General features: G+C 36.1%; 1 protein-coding gene and 5 non-coding genes across 6 annotated transcripts; 1 reads left to right on the top strand and 5 right to left on the bottom strand.

Annotated features, from left to right (window-relative positions):
* Positions 1-2,145: 2,145 nt before the first annotated feature.
* Positions 2,146-2,309, bottom strand: LOC127169035 (U1 spliceosomal RNA). The gene has a single exon (XR_007828176.1). It is a non-coding gene; the product is annotated as a U1 spliceosomal RNA (small nuclear RNA).
* Positions 2,310-3,344: 1,035 nt separating this feature from the next.
* Positions 3,345-3,535, bottom strand: LOC127169038 (U2 spliceosomal RNA). The gene has a single exon (XR_007828179.1). It is a non-coding gene; the product is annotated as a U2 spliceosomal RNA (small nuclear RNA).
* A 3,032-nt stretch (positions 3,536-6,567) lies between these two features.
* On the bottom strand, positions 6,568-6,731 carry LOC127169034 (U1 spliceosomal RNA). The gene has a single exon (XR_007828175.1). It is a non-coding gene; the product is annotated as a U1 spliceosomal RNA (small nuclear RNA).
* A 2,703-nt stretch (positions 6,732-9,434) lies between these two features.
* LOC127169031 (U1 spliceosomal RNA) lies at positions 9,435-9,598 on the bottom strand. Its single transcript, XR_007828172.1, has one exon. It is a non-coding gene; the product is annotated as a U1 spliceosomal RNA (small nuclear RNA).
* Positions 9,599-11,038: 1,440 nt separating this feature from the next.
* LOC127169036 (U2 spliceosomal RNA) lies at positions 11,039-11,229 on the bottom strand. The gene has a single exon (XR_007828177.1). It is a non-coding gene; the product is annotated as a U2 spliceosomal RNA (small nuclear RNA).
* A 2,519-nt stretch (positions 11,230-13,748) lies between these two features.
* tm4sf5 (transmembrane 4 L six family member 5) lies at positions 13,749-17,317 on the top strand. The gene is made up of 5 exons (XM_051113828.1): positions 13,749-14,017; positions 14,896-14,976; positions 15,882-16,024; positions 16,171-16,360; positions 16,655-17,317. The coding sequence occupies exons 1-5, from the start codon at positions 13,847-13,849 to the stop codon at positions 16,670-16,672; spliced, it is 603 nt and encodes a 200-aa protein (XP_050969785.1). The 5' UTR covers positions 13,749-13,846; the 3' UTR covers positions 16,673-17,317.
* Positions 17,318-20,634: the final 3,317 nt, after the last annotated feature.

The raw sequence follows: 20,634 nt of genomic DNA, 5'->3' as shown, positions 1-20,634 counted from the left end.
CATTAAGATGTGACCGAAGACAACAGGCTTTGTGCACAAGCGTAATGACAAACTTTCACTAATCGCCAGTAGTTGGGATATCCGTTTACGATTTACTTTTGTGTCACCTCAAATGTCTAAAAATTCTCAACTACAAAGTTAATTTAATGAGGCGTGTCAGCAGTTAGCGGCTAAGCTAGTTAGTGATGTGTTCATTTTTAGTGTAATGTTAGTATAGAAGCTTGTTTTTCTTTATTTTAAATGCAGACTTTTCTCCCCCAGAATCATTAAAAAATCCAGGTTATTAAAAGTAAAAAAAAAGCTTGCTGGGCTATCAATCACAGCTTCACCATACATTTAAATTGTGAGGTTTCGCAGCTTTCCTCATGGACCTGTAGCACAAGGCCCTGAAAATAATTTCATCTGTGCACTGATCTGTGGGGGATTAGCCTAACTTTAGCGATGCAGCACGGAGAACCACTTCAACAAGCCGCAATGCGGCAGGTACAAACATAAGCATTGACTAGAGTGGCCGCTTTAGAGCTCTAACGCGCCACAGACGTGTACAGTACAGCCTCGATCTACTCCGGTTGCGCGTCGGAGCCGTATTAAAATGCAGGGCTCGAAATTGCGACCTATTTAGCCGCATATGCTCCCAAAATTTATTCTGCACAACCTCAAAAAATAATATTTGGAAGCATTTGTGCGAGTGCGAGAAATTGTTGTGGTGCGACTTGTTTTAATTTCTTTACAAAACTTTCGCTAGCCTAAACTGCCCAGACTGCTGTGATCTGATACAGTGACAGTCTCGCCGTTCTCTCCAACATTACATAACTAATTAAACCTGATCTTTACATTCTTAACTTTAATGCAGAATTTAGATATTAGCCGTCTATCACTCCCTGTCACTGACACTGCGCTCCGTTGAAACTCGGAACCGGCCGTTTTTTCTCTCTCTCTCAACTAACCTCTGTTCCTGATTTGTACAAACTACATTGCAATTAGGGGTGTGTGATATGACGATTTTTGACTGTGGACAAATAAAATGTCTCCACAACCTGCTTTTGAAGAAATATACTATATTCCGTGCTACAGCGCACATTCTGTCAGACGCAATTCTGGCGCCTCCGTCTCAGTATACTGTACAACGCGGCATACGTTCACATCAAATGATAACTCAGCTCCAGAGTTTCACTCACGCAGGGGCGGAATTTCCACTGGGGACACAATTTTCAAAACCCCCCCCCACTTTCAAATTGGTTTGTTAAATTAATGTCTTGTATTGTAGAATGCACGCTCAGCACCGCCAAGAGTTAAAACGAAACCGAAAGTAAAAAGCGCGCATTCAAAAGCAGTTTTAATACCCCACGTTTAGAGAGCGACTCCTCAATGTGCGCAAATTAGACTACATAACATATCTAGGTTGTAGGCTATAGGTTGTGTAGTTGTATTTAATGCAACCTTAATATTCATTTGGTGCTCCTACATTTTTTTTGGTGTTGGGAGCACCAGTGCTACCAAGTAAAAAAGTTCATTTTGAGCCCTGAAATGTAAGAATCACTTTAATCTAGCTTGCGCTAACAGCTACACAGAACTTGCTTCTTTGACAAGGGCCATGGCAGTACTGAAACACCGTCTAAGCTGTTTGCCAATCGCAATGCAGTGGGAGAGCTAACTAATCACAACACATTTTGTTTTCGCAAGGCAGGCCTTCGTTTAACTTGGAACTAGTTGAGCCCTATGCGCCAGGCTGGGAGAAATGTATTGTAATAATGTAAATGATGTTAAAAATAATGCGTTTTTCGAACCACCAAGCATAAAAGCATGTTCTAGTACACCCCCAAAACAAAATCAAGACTGCAAAACAGCATAATAGGACCCCTTTAAGAAAAACAAGCTTCTAAACGCTAAAACACTACATCTCAAAGAAGTAATATTTACAAATGTTATAAATCAAACAAGTTTTTAGAACTATACTTTGAAATACTGAAAGAGCATTTTATTATTTCAGGGCAGATAATCTATAACTACAAAAAGTGAGATCAAAATATTAAAATGACCTTCAAAGGCCCACCATATCAAAATCAAATCCACAACTTTTTCACACATATCACAAAGCAAATCCTTATGCTTTGTATATTTTAGCTCTATTTTTAACCAGAAAATCAGGGGAGAGCGCGAACGCAGTCCCCCACTACCAGAAATTATGCAGTCGAGATTCCCACATTTGGGGAATTCGCAGGGGTCAGCACAACCGGAGTGCAATGGCTGAGCCTCGCCCTGGGTGAACCACCTTCTTGATCATGGTATCTCCCCTGCCAGGTAAGTATGAGTTGTACACCAACCCTGAAGGCAGGTCACTTGAGGGGACTTCATTCTCAATGACGATGAGACACTACTTCACTTCATATGATTCATCACCACAATCTAAACTCTCATCTACTGTAAATTCTAGATCTTGTTAATTCATTTGTCTCAACATTTTTACAGTCATACAAAGCCTAGAGTGACTAGAGGCAACTACAGTCAGACAGTAAGGCCTTCTGATTGGCCAAGAGACTACAGTGACTGTAGGCCTCTCCACCAATCACATCGACTGTAGACTACCAATCAGACAAGAGATGTTCCAAGCTCTAATTTTGTCTGTTTATTGACAATTTCATAGTGAGCAAAAACATTCCATTTTCATAATTTAAAAAGTAACAATACTGAATATTATTTTTTAAAATATTTTTTAAACAATAAATGATACCTGGCTTCAGTAAACTGACAGTAGCAGACAATTAAATACAGCTACTAGCTTGGTAGATATTAAGTGGTACAGTTAATTTATTAGCCATGACTGGTCAATTCAGTTTGTCAAATAAAGTCCAAAAAATAAATAAATAAATAAATAAATAAGTAAGAAGAAGAAGAAGAAGAAGAAGAAAATGATGTCATCATGACAATGCTGACTGACTGTTGCCACAGCCCACTGTAATTTAAATACATTTCATTAAACTTCATATTTTGTCAGTATGTCTGCCAAAAAAAAAAGTTTTGCTTCAAGAACAGTGTAATTACAGGATCTACCAGGAGGGGCAATATGGACTAACCAGCCAAACTGTTACCCACTGCCTCTACACAAAAAGGAAGTTAATCAATGAATAATACCTACTCTGTGATCAAGAAATACAAATTGCATCACTTATCCAACATTTTGTGAATATCAAGACAACATTCCATTCCAAACATAATCATACACACTATTTTCACTACCATATAATCACTAACAACAGGTTTTTTTTTTTTTATTTTATATTACTTTACCTTAACAACTTCTACTAACATACAACAACAAAACACTTATTTTTTTAACCTTATTGGGGGGGTGCACCGTTCCTGGAAGTACTGCAATACCAGGTCGATGCGTGGAGTGGACGGAACAAGCCCCTATTCCATCTCCCTATTCCAAAAATCAATTTAATATATGGTGCCCGGGTAGGGCACGTATCAGATATTAAACTGATAAGAACAGATACTACACTTGATCTTAGCCAAAAGGCCGAGAAGCGATACCCACAAATGCTCGACAGTATGAACCACATTCCTTGACACGGCAAATCTGATGATGGTAAGCTTTTATCTAGTTAACTTTTTAAACTTAAATAGTTCTTGTGCAGAATGTGATTGTTAACATTGCTCAGGTATGGCTTACAGGATCATATAACGCCCCCTTACTTGAGCACCAGTCGTTCACACCTTAGATTTGGAAAAAGGTTGAAGAAACGGGCGTATAAAGATGCGATAAAGTGGGCGGGAAGAGGGGAGGAGACAGTATGAGGATGGGAGGGGTCAGCCACAAAACAAAGCACAAATGCTTATTTACTTTTCTCCCCATTTGCATTTAAATTTTCAGTTTTCATTTCTTTTTTTTTGTTCTTTGTTTATTAAAATAATTGTGATTAGATGTGCCTCTATTCCAATTTGTGATTTATACAGCAAGATAAATTCAGGAACTTGTTTGTTTGTGTGTGTATGGATGTTTCACAGATTGTAGAAACAATTAAAGATTCATCATAATTATACAGTACACTTCTTTAAAAGTGAATCAACAGGGGCCAGTTGTTCAAAAGTCAAATCTTGAAAATGGGTTTTTCAGAAGAAAAAAAAAAAATTCTGAAACAGATTAGTTCACAAAATCCAAATCACCAGTTTGTGGTGTTCTAAACTTTTGTTTAAAGAAAAAAATAAATTATACTGATCCCAGCAAAAGGATGGATTTCAGAAACAAAAATGTAATAAAACTTTAAAATTGGTACAAAAATACATTTGCAATATGTAAAAATAAAACAATCCCCAAATAGCTGTCAATATCAAACAAACATTTATTTTAAAGTGTTTAAGTCACTGTTTGTAAACTACATTGGCACAATCATCAGAGATAAACCAGTCAAAAGCAGCTTTTTTTGTGAGCAATTGCAAAGTTTCTTGTGCGAATGCACTGCAAAACGTTTCTGATAGAATCCAAAAACACTAACATTTTTTTCTATCTCATATTTTTCCCCATCACCATGTTCCTTTAAGGGCTCCATGGAGCACCAGTAATCCAGATTTGATCATCTGAAAAAAGTGCATATTTGATTTATTGTGATCCAATCCAATTTTGCTTTGAAAAACCAACAGAAACAGATTATTCTGATCTAGATTAAGCTTTATGAGCAACTGGCCCCAGATCACACAAATACAAAGGTATTTAATCACAGTTCCAAGAGCTCCAGTCTCTACACTTTTTTCTTCCCAGCATAGGTCTGAACCACCATAACTCAAGCTTCTTTAAGAGCTATTGTTTTATTGGTTTGAAATAAAATAACCAATATTGTTGTAGGAATATTCATTGTAAATTAAAGCTGACAGCCATAATATGTTGCAAAAGCAGCTAAGAAAAAGTATTCCAAAAAATTCCAACTCAGCACCACTATCATAACAGAAAGTTTTTGTAAATCAGATACAGAAGTAGATTTAAGCAGTAGGGGTGTAAGAAAATATCGATACACGTGTGTATCACAATATTTTGTTTGGCGATACTGTATCGGTTCTCAAAAATGGAATATTGATATTTAAAAAAAAAAAAACAAATCATACAAGATTCATGACAGTTGCTTCGTTTTGAGCGTATATCCTGACCGTTAGATTGCAGTCTTCTCATCTCTGAACTTAAACAGTGACAGGAAATACTAGCATAAGGACACGCCACTAATGTTAGCGTCAATGGAGGATGAAAAAAAAAATAGTTCCTGCTCCCACTTCGGTGTAAAGTGTGGCGTCATTTCGGCTTTTGAGGTAATGCTTGCTCCAGGACGTGGCAAGCAGCGGAACCGCAGCGCAGCCGCCACCCGTCTGTGCAGCAGAAGTGCCCCGTGCAGCCGAGGCGACGCCTGTGCTGCGGCTCCGCTACTCGCCGCGTCCTGCAAAAGGGCCTTTGCGCCGGACGCGGTGGGGTAGCCACGCGGCTACCATCCGCTTTCTCTCGTGGTGGGGCTATTTTGAGCAGTTGAGGTGAGGGCGGTGCTCATATCGCGGTCTTGGCGATTCCACGGGGAGCATAATTACAAAGTAAAAAAATTGCAAAATCCAGAACTTGTGAAATTCTCAGAACAAAAAGGTTTTCACAATGTCCAATATCTGTATTTATTTTATTGTTTTACAATTCTTTTGTTTTCTTTAGGAATCCTGCAAGCACTTTATTTTTTATTGATATTAAGCAGGTGCAATTCTTAAGATCAAAATGATCCGACATGGCTACAATTGTAAACTTAAATTGTAAAGCAGGGTCTAAAAATATATATAGATTTAATAACTAAAGAATCTCACAAGCACTTTTTTCTCCCCCTTTACTCACACTGCACAAAAAGTGATTCAGTGTGTCCTAAAATTGTCCCATTCATAAAATAAGAAATATCCCAATATATCACTTTGTTTACAGTATCGCAATGTAATCACTACACATCGTATCGCAACCCCTGTATCGTGATATGTAAAGTATTGCCAGATTCTTGGCAATAGACTGCCCTATTAAGCAGCTGCTTTAAAAAAAAAAAAAAAATGTACTGGAGGAATCAAATATGTGGGATGCCACATTATCCAACTTATTGCATACAGACATATTCTTAATTGAACTCAAGCTGATTTAAAATTGGAGTGTTAAGAGAGAAAATATATTATATAAACAAGATACAGCCCCTACCCACCAGAACACATTCTGCTTTACATATCAGTCAGCAAAATATCTGCACTCTTAAAATCTAGAGAAGCCTGGAACCCATCTCATTTATTATCCATTTTGTAAGAGTAACCCATCACCACTTGTTGGACCAGTGATAAAGTATTCTTACACTTCACTTCATTGCATAAACATTTTATCACATTCTATTAAAATACACTGTTTCATTTATTAAATATTATACTTTAAAATTACTGTGTATGTTACTAAACCTACACTAACCAGGAACACTGTTAAGCAACTGTGCTTTAAAAATAAAAATAAACACTCCTGTACACGGTTACTGTGATACTACATAACTTAATTCTATTTTTCAACCAGAAAATCAGGGGAGAGCGCGAACGCAGTCCCCCACTACCAGAAATTATGCAGTCGAGATTCCCACATTTGGGGAATTCGCAGGGGTCAGCACAACCGGAGTGCAATGGCTGAGCCTCGCCCTGGGTGAACCACCTTCTTGATCATGGTATCTCCCCTGCCAGGTAAGTATGAGTTGTACACCGACCTTGTAGGAGGGTCACTTGAGGGGACATCATTCTCAGTGATGATGAGAATCTACTTTAATACAAATTATTTAATGTAATTAAAAACCGTTGAGTCTTCTTGCCTTTTCTTAGAAGGTTTGGCTGCAAATCTAACTATAAACAAAATAATATAATGATACTTTACAGCGAGAACATTTCCCATGATGCAACAGTAACATTGATCAGCCAATAGAATAACAGATATTTCAAATCACAATTTTAAGAACACAATAATCAAAAGTATGGAAACCAAGGATTAAAGAAAACCATAGACAATGTCTGTTTTGACGTTCGATGTATAAGGAGATATTAAAAACTACCAAAATCATGTTAAAAATAAAGCATGACGTAAGCATCACAGGAACTGCCAACAAGCCGCCGCCTACATCACTTCCGTGAAATTAAAACAAAAACCGCCAACAATTTCACTAACTTGCATTTGAATTTTAAAGCCAACGAATTATATACATTCTAACAACATCAAAACATTCAAATTCCAAAATCTTTACTCGATGATGTCAGTAATGAAATACCGTGAAATGCACGCAGTACAATGTCAAATCGCACAAAACATGGTAAACATGGTAAACATACTGATCACTAAAAGAATCAGACGGTTAAACAGAGTTATTTTACTTCAGTCTCTTAACAACGCTAAACCAAAAACAATTTTGCAGCAACACTATAAACCATGCAGATACCACAGACTGATTAAATACGCGCTTAAATTATTTGTCTAATAATAAACGAATGCGGGAAAAATTATTTAATAAGATTTCTCGTGTCCGTCCTTCCGCTTCCTTCCAAACACTCTCATTAATCGAACAGTAAAATATTGTAAAACGTATTTAAACCAGGAAAAAATATTAGGGAAATTAAAATTTGGGAACGTAACGCTGAATCATGTGAAGTAATACTGAATATAAAGACGAAATTTACACGATGTCGCCACACAAAATATTTGAAATTACGACGTTTGCACTTAACATGAAAAATGTGAATCGGAAAAAAAACGTCTTCCCTCATGTCTTCAGCAGATAAGCAAAACTTAATTTAGGTATATATATATACATATGTATAATTAACCACAAATGTAATTAATGCGGTGTACTGTACATTCAGAGCAGGAATGCAGAGCTTTTAAACGAGAGTACTGCAAACAAACCTATTATTAACAATTGACGGAAGACTGCACCGGTCGAATGCTTGTTACAAAGTAGTAGTAATAATAATAATAACAATAATAATAATAATAATAGTTGCCGGCAAGTGTTGCTACGTATCGGCTGCTAAATTATCATACACTTGTCATGTCTATATTTTGGCATATGTGTACACTTGTCATGTCATAAAAATTGAATTTACAGTATAACGCGGAATGTCACGAACTTTGGCAAATTTTGGATAAATTAAAGTATGGCTGTACATATTAATTCGCGATATGGACTAGTGTCTGAACATTGAAGCGCAAAAAGACTGCTACTCAAATCTGTTCTGCGTGTCTCTGTGTGAATGAGAGACTCCCCATGAACTCCACGTCCAAAGGAGCGGGAAAAAAACTATGGTCATATAACACAAACACTACCGACAACCCGTCAAAATAAAAGCTCGGTTTAACCTGAAATATATTATTATTGAATGTACTTCTCAAAATTTTCATTTTCACAGACAACACAGAATTTCTAAAAAGATAAAACATTTTTACAGAGCCCTATTTTAAAATATTAAACCAGATTAATCGTTAATGAATGATTAAATACAATTTCAATTAATGTAAGAGTCAAGATTTCATTATTAAATAACTATTAAACGGAACCGGAATAATAAAACTGAATTTGAGAAAAAATAAACGGATTTCATATGACCTCAAAATGCAATAAGCATTATTAAGCGATTACAATTACATCTGCCGCAATTAAATGTTACAACATTAGGTTTCTTTAATTTGAGCAGCTGTAATCATAATCGCGATGACTTTTCGATCAACCGTGCAAACTCCAGGAGCAACCAGGGCAAATGAATGAATGAATCCATTATTTAACATCCACTAACAGATATAGCCGGGAAAAAAATCCTCCGCATTCTGAGGGCGACAATAACCATCAGACACTAGCACATAAACCTCACTACGCATTTTATGAACATTTAATGAGCTGTAACACCTTTTGACACGTGCAAAATAAAATTCTCAACAAAGCAACAAGATATTGGAGCAACATTCTGTAGCGGTTAATTTGGTAAAATAATTTCTAAATTAATAAATCGTCTACTGCATTTTTGAGAGATGAACAAGTTCCCTATATATAGTATTTTTACTCCGTGTACAGCGACGCATTTATGTGGGCATTTTTTGCATGAAGCGCTGTCTCCCGCAACGCAGCAACAGCTTCTTTTCTCAAATGCTCTACATTACAGTGAATTCAGAAACAATGTTTAATGAAACATAAGTTTATAGTGCACTGACAACATCTACATCTTTCTCAAGTGCACATGATACTTATGTTTTCGCGAACAAAATAACCCCACAGAACAATCTTATGAACACTTCATATAAATAGAAGCGCTAAGATGGAAAACACTCTTGCTAATACAATCCACGACTCTAAGATATTCTGTCACACCATCCTCTTCCCAGCTTCCGTTTAAATTCTATTATTAACCAACAAAATCAGGGGAGAGCGCGAACGCAGTCCCCCACTACCAGAAATTATGCAGTCGAGATTCCCACATTTGGGGAATTCGCAGGGGTCAGCACAGCCGGAGTGCAATGGCTGAGCCTCGCCCTGGGTGAACCACCTTCTTGATCATGGTATCTCCCCTGCCAGGTAAGTATGAGTTATACACGGACCCTGTAGGAGGGTCACCTAAGGGAGCATCATTCTCAAGGACGGTGACGCGTTACTACGGAGCCCATATGATTTAAAGGAAAAGACAGATTTTCTTTCAGCATGCTTTTGGGGGGTTTCTCTGCTATCTCATTATATTTTTTAGCGAACAAAATCTCTTAAGGCAATGCATTACACAATGTTTATGAGCCAACAGAACAGCAGAAATGTTCAAAGCCATAATTTTATGAGATAAATGATCAGAACAGCATAATATTAATAGAAATAAAAGTGGTACGCAATCCAGTACTGTAACTGTGAGGTGAGAATATCTTTAGGTACATATTAAAACTAAAAAGAAAATCATACAGCCACACAGGAAATATGATTTTGACGCCAATGACATCACATCCGGTTAGTTCAACAGTTGACCATTTGGATCGCAGTACAAACAGAAGCATGCGTCAAATTCATCTTGCATTATACAGTATCCCAGCATTTCATTCAGAGTAATGAATTTAAAACCACTAAAAGTGGTACAAATATGCATAATTTTTATGCGTTGCGCACACACACACACAAAAAAAAATACCATCAAAAGATCTGAAATTATGATCGACGAGTGAGCTGAATTTTAGCGAGCCTACATCTCCGTGTCTGTGATCGTCTGTTTACTATGCACGGCTGATTCAAAAACAAATTGAACTGACTGAAGGTATACACATTTTGAACCACTACTTTAAAGTTAATCTCCATATGAGAGATGACACACAATAACCATCAACAATTTTTTAGGCATGCTATATTAGCCCAGAATAACAGCACTGATATAGTATAAAAGTTGAGTGTTTCATGTTTATTAATATAAAGTGCCTTAACAGATGCATTAAGCGTATTTAAAGAAAGACAATTTTTGCAACCAGATATAGCGCAGGTAATTTTTTTAAATCACACTTAAATGTGATTTAGGGGATTCCAGACAGAAGGGTTAACATTTTTTTTTAAAACTGCTTTTACAGTGACAGGCAGAAGTCTGTAAGATGCCCGAGATGCCTGTTCCGAGCACCAGAACATTAACTTAATTTTGCTTAAAGACTCGCTCGCAGAAGCATGTGACAAACAACAGAAGAAGCCTGCGTCCCTACGACAACCACATTCATTCATTTGGCAAACGCTAAAAAGCGACTTACACGAGTTATACAAGAACACATTTATCCTAAGAGAACAGTAACGCGGGGCGCGCTAAAATAGAAAGCTACTGCATTTTCAAAACAGGACAGACAACTCACAAAAATACAGAGAAACTGCTAACTTTAGAACACAAAGAACCATCCTTAACACAACATACAAGCTGCCGCGTTAATAAACATACACTACACTGTCGAACATAACACAACAATGTAACCACCTAGTCACCAGACACTGCAGTTCTTTCTTTGACCATATTAGGGGGGTGCACCGTTCCCGGAAGTACTGCAATACCGGGTCGATGCGTGGAGTGGACGGAGCAAGCCCCTATTCCATCTCCCTGTTCCAAAAATCAATTTAATATATGGTGCCCGGGTAGGGCACGTATCAGATATTAAACTGATAAGAACAGATACTACACTTGATCTTAGCCAAAAGGCCGAGAAGCGATACCTACAAATTGTGTACAGTAGGAACCACATTCTTTGATACAGTAAGTATGACGACGGAACGTACTTTAATTTTGTTGTTTTTATCGTAAGAGCATCTTGTACATAATGCTATTAAGATTACACACTGATATTACCACTTGTTAATATTATTTCGTTTTTAAAAAAATAGTACTTTTTTTATACAAAGTCTGTAAGGAGGAGGGAGTATTACAATGAGGTGCTTGTTTGCCAATCAGAAACATGGATACAATTCCAGGAGTATTATAAAATGAAGCTACTGCTATCATAAAATGTTTCAAATGGAGATGAAAATATAATCACTTGGGACATGACAGCAGAGGTAAAATTCATTGAATCTATTGCTTTAACTTAAAACATTGCCGTTAAACACGGAAAGGGCCTGCCCCCCAGTGGACACAAAAAGAATTGCAAACAGCAACCTTCCCACCATCTCAACAGTGAGGCACGTAAAAATAAATCATGTATAAAACATAATACATACAGAGGAAATAACTTTGTACAAAACAACGCTATAACTAAAGAAGCACATCTTACCGTGCTTTTTTTCCTGATGATAAACCACCTATACGCACATTCAGTGTCTTTCTCAACCGTTTTAACTATCAATAAACATTACAAACATCTCACCTGAAGTTCACTACATGCATACACACAACCGCTTTTGTATCTTCAAGTCAGTATATTTCAAAATGTACAAACCAGCCTGTACAAGTTTACTACGCACAACTAGCAAAAACGTCTGAGGCCTACTCATCATCATGCTAATTATATATTTGAATTTGCAGGTAAAGTCATCCACCAACTCACATATGTCAGATAAAGCAACAGTTAAAACAACACCGCCATGTTATAAACACGTTTTGTGAGTTTAAACAATTTGTAACAGTTAGTATATGTTAACTAAACAGCGTTACCTGAATTTGAACTAGCAATATCGAAAAAACAACCGACTAAGAACAAATTGTCCGACATCTTCGACAAAACACATCAAACAACATTTGACTTTTGATTAATGTTACACAAAATGTTTTAAATTGCTTACCTTGCGTTGAACCCGAGTTGAAGTAACACTTTTTGCGCCAAAATGTTGCAAAACATCACGCGAACGCTAAACAAACTCACTTGCGCCCCCTAATGACGTTACAGATTTACGTATAACGTAAGGCTAAACAGGCCTACTTACAGTTCTCGTTAAAGGGTTAGTTCACCCAAAAATGAAAATTCAGTCATTAATTACTCACTCTCATGTTGTTCCAAACCCGTAAGACCTTCGTTCATCTTCAGAACACAATTTAAGATATTTTTGATGAATTCCGAGAGGAGAGGAAAATCCTCTCATAGACAGCAAGGATACTACCACGTTCAAGGCCCAGGAAAGTACCAAAATGATCGACAAAGTAGTCCGTATGACATCAGTGGTTAAACTGTAATTTTAAGAAACTACGAGAATACTTTTTTGCGCAAAGAAATAAAAAAAAAAATGTCCACTGCGTCACTTGTGGACGCGCGTCCACGAGAGTAAGTTACCAGTACGCATGTGTGTGGCGGCGCCGGCGCTGATCCAGATCTGGCGGTATGACGTTGAATGCACGCTATTGAGCCGGGTCAGTACCGCCACACGCATGTGTTGGGATGCTCTCGTGAACGCGCGTCCACAGCTCATGCAGTCAATCGAAAATGTGGGATAAAGGCGATGTTTTAGATTTCTTTGCATTTCTTTAAAAGAGTAGTACTTTAATTTGAATAGATACACTTCATTATTATTATTATTATTATTTTTATTTATTTATTTATTTTTTTTTACAGAAATATTGGAACTGTTTAGGTTTAGATTCAATGATCTACCGTTCTCAGAGAACAAACATACTTTTTGTGACTACCTTTAAAGTACATATTTTATTTCTCTTTAATGTCAATATGTCCCTAACAGTCTTCAACCCAAACCACTGTATTTTAGTTATAAAAACCATTGCTGAAGACTTACAAGACTACCTTTCTTGAGTATTACAGTATTAAGAACATGTTGTTTGCCTTAATTGTCATGGTCCTTTCAAGCTTTTTCAGTTTACACAACCTTTTATAAAGGTAAAAGAGCATTTATGAAATTGTTATTTCAACAAACTGTAAATTAATCTAGAGGTGTTTTAATGAATGTTATGAATGGTAGTCAGTGAAGATCATAAAAAGAAATGACGAAGCATAATAATCATTAGCCTTTATAAAAGCATTATAAATTAAATCATATAGTTGCCTTTTATAACACTAGGAATTTTTTCATGGGCTGTAAAGCAGAACCTTGTTGTTCTGTCAGGATTCATTATCTGGCTTTACTGCAACTCTTGTCCCCACAAACCTTGCACTGATCAACCAGCCATAATAAACATATACATTTGACAGTAATTATCCAAAGCAGAAACACTGACTGCCCACTCCTGTGTTACCACACCATTAATGGCACTGATAAAAAGCTCTGTAAATATTGTCTAGTCTCAAAGGGCATTCTGTGGTATCAGTCAGACCCTGGTGCACTGAAAAGAACACAAGTGCTTGACCGTTTCTCCTGATTTCTAACGTTTTTTATACAGATCCATCGCAATGTGTACTGGGAAGTGTGCACGGTTAATAGGACTAATACTTTTGCCCTCAGCTTTTTTGTGTATAATAGCGAATATACTTTTATTCTTCCCTAATGGAGAACAGTTGGAAACTAACCAGATTTCCCTTCAAGTCTGGCTTATGGCAGGTGTTCTTGGTGGAGGACTGTTTGTGAGTAATCCAGTCTGTTTAATTTTTCTGTTTGTCTGAAATTGGTTGTTTCCTGAGAAAACAAATCTGGCTGTCTTGTTGTTATGCGGCGAGAATTTTATTGTTTACTAAAATGAACAGGCTTGACATTGCTTGATGTTTTAGATCGAACATCAAAACATACTTTACGAATGTATATGACGAATGTATATGTATATGATAGAATAGTTGAATTAGCAGTATTAGTCAATAAAAATAAAGGAACTTTAGAACTGAGGAAGAAAAGCAGAATGTCTGTGGTGAGGAAGTAAAATGATGAGGAACAGTGGTCCATTATGTAGAGCTTCACCGCTCACACTGTGAAAAATACATTGACATTGTACTAAACTCTTATTTACCCATAAAAGATGAATATAAGTCACTTGAAGGTACATTTTAGTACTTTAATGTACATATTTGTAGTAATCAGTACCTTAATGGTACTTATGTGTACCTTTTAAAAAGGTACCGCCCCAGTGACAACATTTGTACCTTTTTTTCCTGAGTGTATAGAACATCCTGGATATGACCAGGATGGATTACTCCTGAGTAAAGTTACGTAAGGTAGCTTATGTTCACAGCAAGCAATAATTGCAATTACACAGGAACATGCAATGAGGAAGTACACATATCACAGGAAAAGTAATGCAAGTTTGATGTGTAATTTAGTCTCATTAGCATTTTGTGCAGTAATGTCAGAAGAACAATTTTGGGGTCCCCAAAGAAACATTTTGTGAACAGTTATTTAAAGAACAATTTTTCATAGTTTCATAGTCAAAGTTTATCATAGTTGATGATAAGTTAATCATATGATGTCACAGCGGACGATAAGTTAATTTGCACTCACTTTTATTCATCAGATGATTTGTCCAAGCTGCTCAGCCATCAGAGCCGGGGGCAAAGGCTGTTGCGGGGCAGGTTGCTGTGGAAACCGTTGTCGTGTGAGTAAATCTAACACAGAAAAACACCAAAAAAAAAAGTACAGTCACTATTATTCACAACAAGAAGCTTACTGGAGAAGCTGTACAATGTGAAAATATTTTCAGCAGTTAGACAAAAACAACATTCTCTTATGCATATACACAAATGTATTGCACAGAAAAATTACATACAGTACACTACCAGTCAAAAGTTATTGAAAGATTTTTAATGTCTCTTCTGCTCACCAAGCCTGAATTTATTTGATCCAAAGTACAGCAAAAACAGTACAATTTTGAAATACTTTTACTATTTAAAATAACGTTTTTCTATTTGAATATATTTTAAAATGTAATTTATTCCTATGGTTTCAAAGCTGAATTTTTAGCATCATTACTCTAGTCACATGATCCTACAGAAATCGTTCTAATATTCAGATTTGCTGCTCAAAAAAACATTGACTGTTATTACTATTATGTTGAAAACATCTGAGTAGGATTTTTTTCAGGTTTCTTTGATGAATATTAAGTTCAGAAGAACAGCATTTATCTGAAATAGAGATCTTTCGTAACATTACAAATGTCTTTATCATCACTTTTGATCAATTTAAGGCATCCTTGTTAAATAAAATCAGCATATTAGAATGATTTCTGAAGGATCATGTGACACAAGTAATGATGCTAAAAATGTAGCTTTGATCACAGGAATAAATTACATTTTAAAATATATTCAAGAAAGCAGATTTTAAAAAGTAAAAACATTTCACAATATTACTGCTTTTGCTGTATTTTGGATCAAATAAGGCTTTGTATGCAGAAGGGACTTCTTTAAGAAACATTAAAATCTTACTGTTCTAAAACTTTTAACTGGTGGTGTATATAACATATGTTAATTGTTTAACATTTCATGCTCTTTTTGTTTCGTTCAGATGCTGAGTTCTGTTTTCTCGTCTGTATTTGGTGCCCTTGGGTCGGTCTACTGTGCCTGTGTTGCCATTGCAGCACTGGCTGTTGGGCCAAAATGCCAAGTTGAGGATGGAAAATGGGAATATCCCTTTGAGGAAAGGAAAGGGTAATAACACCTAAAACCTACAAGAAAAATGAAATAAATGCAATAAAAACGCAAGTGAAATTGCAGTTCTTTGTATGGCCACTAGATGAGGTCTTATCCTGCACTTCAACTAAATCTCCTCTCATCTTTTTGTTTTGCTGTAACAGGAACAGCAGTTACCTGGTGGATAAGACAATATGGTCCGAGTGTCTCTTTCCCGAGAATGTGGTTCTCTGGCACATCGTGCTGTTCTCCATACTTTTGGGCCTGTCTCTGATCCAGACAATACTCTGTGTCATTCAGGTTGTGAATGGATGTGTGGGATGCCTCTGTGGAGACTGTCGAGACAACAAATCGGTACATTTTACATAAACACTGAAACAGCATTTACACTAGCATTGAAACAGTTGTGAGTTCAATTTCATGAACAAAAACTACATTTGACAGATTGGCATGTAAAAGACTAGACAGAGTACTAGCAGCATGGACAATAGCCTTTGTTTGTATCATAATCAGTTTCCATTGTAGTCTTTGAGGTCAATCGTAGACAAACAAATCCAAATTGTGTAAACATTCAGACTTCTAAACACTAAAATATTAATGATTTGTCATTTCATATACTGGGAATGATCTCTCTTCTCTATACAACAGGATGACGGAGGTCTGTGAGATCTGCGGAGGAGGAAAACAACAACAAAACAAATCATCACAGATTCAATTCATGCCACAAGACAAAATATATATCAGAAAAGTATGTTTATTGTGAAAGTAGGTTGTTTTGGATCATTAAGATCTGATCGTATTCCAAAATGCACAAAGTGTATAAAAAGGAAAAAAAATATTTTTTTTTTCCAGAGTCCACAAGAGCTTTCACACAACACTAACAACACAAGCATTCCAAGCCATTTCTAAAAAGCAGTATTGTGTGCAAATGTAACCTTATTTGAACTTTATTATGTGTTATTGCAGCAGTAAATTATAACCAAATATCAAGCTCAATAACTTTGTTTTTTATGATAGATATCGTGTAGGAATGTTGAAATTCTTTTTCCTTTTTATAAACTTTGTGCATTTTGGAATACGATCAGATCTTAATGATCCAAAACAACCTACTTTCACAATAAACATACTTTTCTGATATATATTTTGTCTTGTGGCATGAATTATTAACTTGAGTAATGTCTATCTTTAGAGCTGGCATCAGATTGCATGAGAATGATATTTCCTCTACAGGTTACAGAAATACCCTGGGCTGAGTGTTTTCTTTTTCTGGTGTTCTTGGCAAGAGCCGTCAAGTTTTTTTTTTTTTTTTAACTAGTAGCTTCCAAAGCGTTAGGGGTGAGATTGTGAAACCATGGGTTGGCTGTTTTCTTATTTCTTATTTAATTGCTTATTAAATGGTATGATAAACCCGCACCATGTTCCTTTTTGCTTTCTTCCGTCCATCTCAACACCTGTGTCATTCACTCTTTTCACTACTCACTGCTTTCACCATTGTAACTCTGACACCGGAACAAACCGGATCGTGCAGCACGCACGTCAAAAAAGTAAGTCAAACCCCCTGGTGGCGAAAGCCAGACCTGCAGCTGTAAAAACATTCATTCAATGAACTGCAGGGAGTGCTTTAGGAAAAAGGGACATTTTCAAAAAGAAAATAAGTTTCCTTTAAAGTACCAAATCATGTATAATTCTATTATCTCCATGAAGTCTGACATGCTTAAAATAAACACAGTAGACCCTGTGCTAGCCAATAATTGTTGTTACCAGAGCAGCCCTCTAATTGCTTATCGTGCACACAAACACGATTCGAAGCTCATGCTAGGATAAAGACTGCAGAATCTCAAAACAAGCTTATAGACTGCACAGACCAAGCAAACTGATATTTGTAAACATGCTATAGATGTCTCAGCCACAAGGGGAAAGAGCCAACAGCACGTCCTAGTACACATATGTCAGCTTAATGTATAGACCTTGTTCAAACCAGACAAACTGTTCCAGGAAAGGATGTTCTGTTCTTATTGACACAGAGATCACACATGTGAACATACATACACATAATTGCATGATATAAATGTATAAATATTTTATTATATAATTCTATACATATAATTAACCATAATGTTGTGTTCTGGTTTTCTGTTAATGCTAGTTAAAACAGACTTATTATATAACAGATATAACAACTTAATTAAATGCTTTAACAACTTGAATAATAACTGTTTGGGGTTTTTTTTATTTTACCGTTTTACACTTTTATGGTGTTCCCAGTCAAAAATAACCATCCTACAAAAATTGCTTATACATGTTTTGTTATGCTATATTATTTTCATATATTTATTTGAATCTTTTTGAAAACTTGTTTTCTTTCAATTAAGACAGGTTTTGTATTTCTTTTTTGGAAATGATTAATCATAGGACTTATAAGATCTGAGCTTATGCACCTTTTTTATTGAGAAAACATTGCCAATTTTGTTCACAAATGTTTTGTTTTTTTCACTTTAAAAACTTGAGGTGCATATGCTCAGGTGAATGAGGCCTATAACCGATCAGTTCCAAAAAGAAATACAAAACCTGTGCTTATTAAAATAAAACAAGTTGACAAAAAGATTGAATCCAATTTTTGGTCATAATATAGCATAATGAGATGATTTATGAGTAAATTTTAAAACCTGGTGATTTTTGACTATGAACACAAAATTAGGTAAAGGATTTTCAGCTAAAAACAAGAGTTAAAGTAAACAAACTGAGAGTCGGTTGTACTTCAGACTTCGTCATGGACTTGACCAGACTAATTTAATGACCATCCACTAATTAGACACAGAGAACAGACACAAAACACTAATCAACTTCCACAACGGCTCCAGACAATAGCAGGACAAAACAGACCAGAAAAGCGCTGGATCAGACTGGATAGAGCATGTGAACGGATGTTATGGACTTTATTACATTCAAACAGCATTTTGTTCATTAAAGTCCTATTTTTAATGAACTTGATGAAATTAAAAAAAGGATTTGTCTTTGTATGTCTTTAAGAATGTAACATAGATTGTAACACTTGGATTGCAAACCTAAAGAATCAAAAGCTTCATGTCACTGCATGTCTTTCTCAGCGTGATTCATTACCTCTAAAATTGACAAATAACATCATAGGTGTTATTGGATATGTGAATGTAGGAATTTGACGCTGACGCTGATCTCACACACACCCAGTGTGTGTGGAGGGGAGGCGGATTGTTGACAGGGACAAAATATGGAGGGGGGTTGCAATTTTGGGGAGGGGGTATTTTGGGTGAGAACAGGGTGGGAAAACTGGTAAAAAGCGATTCAAGCCGGAATAGAGCAGATATTTTGTGCACTGAAGCCAAACAACAGCATGCAAGTAAGCCTTGTGGCTTTAGTGTGCATGAGAGAGTAAATACTCATTAAATCACTCATCTTTCTCTGAGAGTGTGTATATATGCCAACACAAATAAAACCATCAGGCGTGTCATTTATTTTTGGGTTTCTGCAGAGGATTTTGTCACTCCGTTTAAACTATTGCACTACCATATACTTTTGTTGAATGTTTCTTCCTCTAACACATAATTTAGCCTATTTATCTCTCATTTTGAAAGTGTATTTCAGTACGTATTTTCTATAAAATACACATGCATTTTAGTTGATGTTATTGATCATACACTGTAAAAAATAAAAAACACCATTTTTTGAGTCAGCTTAAAATAATTTGTTACCCTGCTGCCCTAAAATTTTAAGTTCAGTCAATTAAAATAAGTTTAGTCAACTTGAAATGTTAAGTTGTACTAGGTAACAACTTAGATATTTGTGTTTGCTAAACTTAACAGATAAGTAACTCAGCTGCCTTAAAATTTTTAGTTGATTCAACTCAAATATCTAAGTTGTCACTTAATATAGTTTAACATTTCAAGTTGAATAAACTTTTTTTTTGAGTTGACTAAACTTAAAATTTTAAGGCAGCCAGGTTACAAATTATTTGAAGTTGACTCAACAAATTGTTTTTTACAGTGTAGGTAACTATTCTTCTCGCAATGCCACACAAAGCAGGAGAGAGTTGATTAGAACTGGCTAATTCACCAACAATAATGTGAGAAACACTATGGAAAATCCATGTGATTGGATTTTAGAAAAAGCAACAAAAATCTGTACATCACACTATCTCTGATTAAATATTGTGCTTTCTTATTATGTGCACTACTAGGCAACTGACAAACCTTTTTGAAGTGTTTAGAGACAATGCTCAAGGAAAGCAAAAGTTGTTAAGCAAAACAAATGGAGTGTATCAAAGGTATACAGACAGCTAGGCCTATATTAGCTTGTCAGTGGAAAACTTTCTTCGTATGCCCTCTGTGTGTATGGCATAATGCACTGGTATCTGTAATTGTGACCTTAATTGTGTCATCTCACTTCCGTGATAAGTTTGCACAGTTGCTATTCTTATCCCATGATATCTGACCTCAACTCACCATTTCATTAAACAGCCTGCAGTGAAAGAATCAGGATCTTAACAAGCATTGCTTGTTATTTTCTTTACATGGGGGAACAGGTTTTTAACAGAGGGTTCTTCTTGTTACTGTTTAAACAGAACAACAATTTTCAAGTTAGAAAAAGATATT

This window comes from Labeo rohita, chromosome 7, assembly GCF_022985175.1.
Source record: "Labeo rohita strain BAU-BD-2019 chromosome 7, IGBB_LRoh.1.0, whole genome shotgun sequence".
Taxonomy (NCBI): Eukaryota; Metazoa; Chordata; class Actinopteri; order Cypriniformes; family Cyprinidae; genus Labeo; species Labeo rohita.
This window is presented reverse-complemented; position numbering and strand designations above follow the sequence as displayed.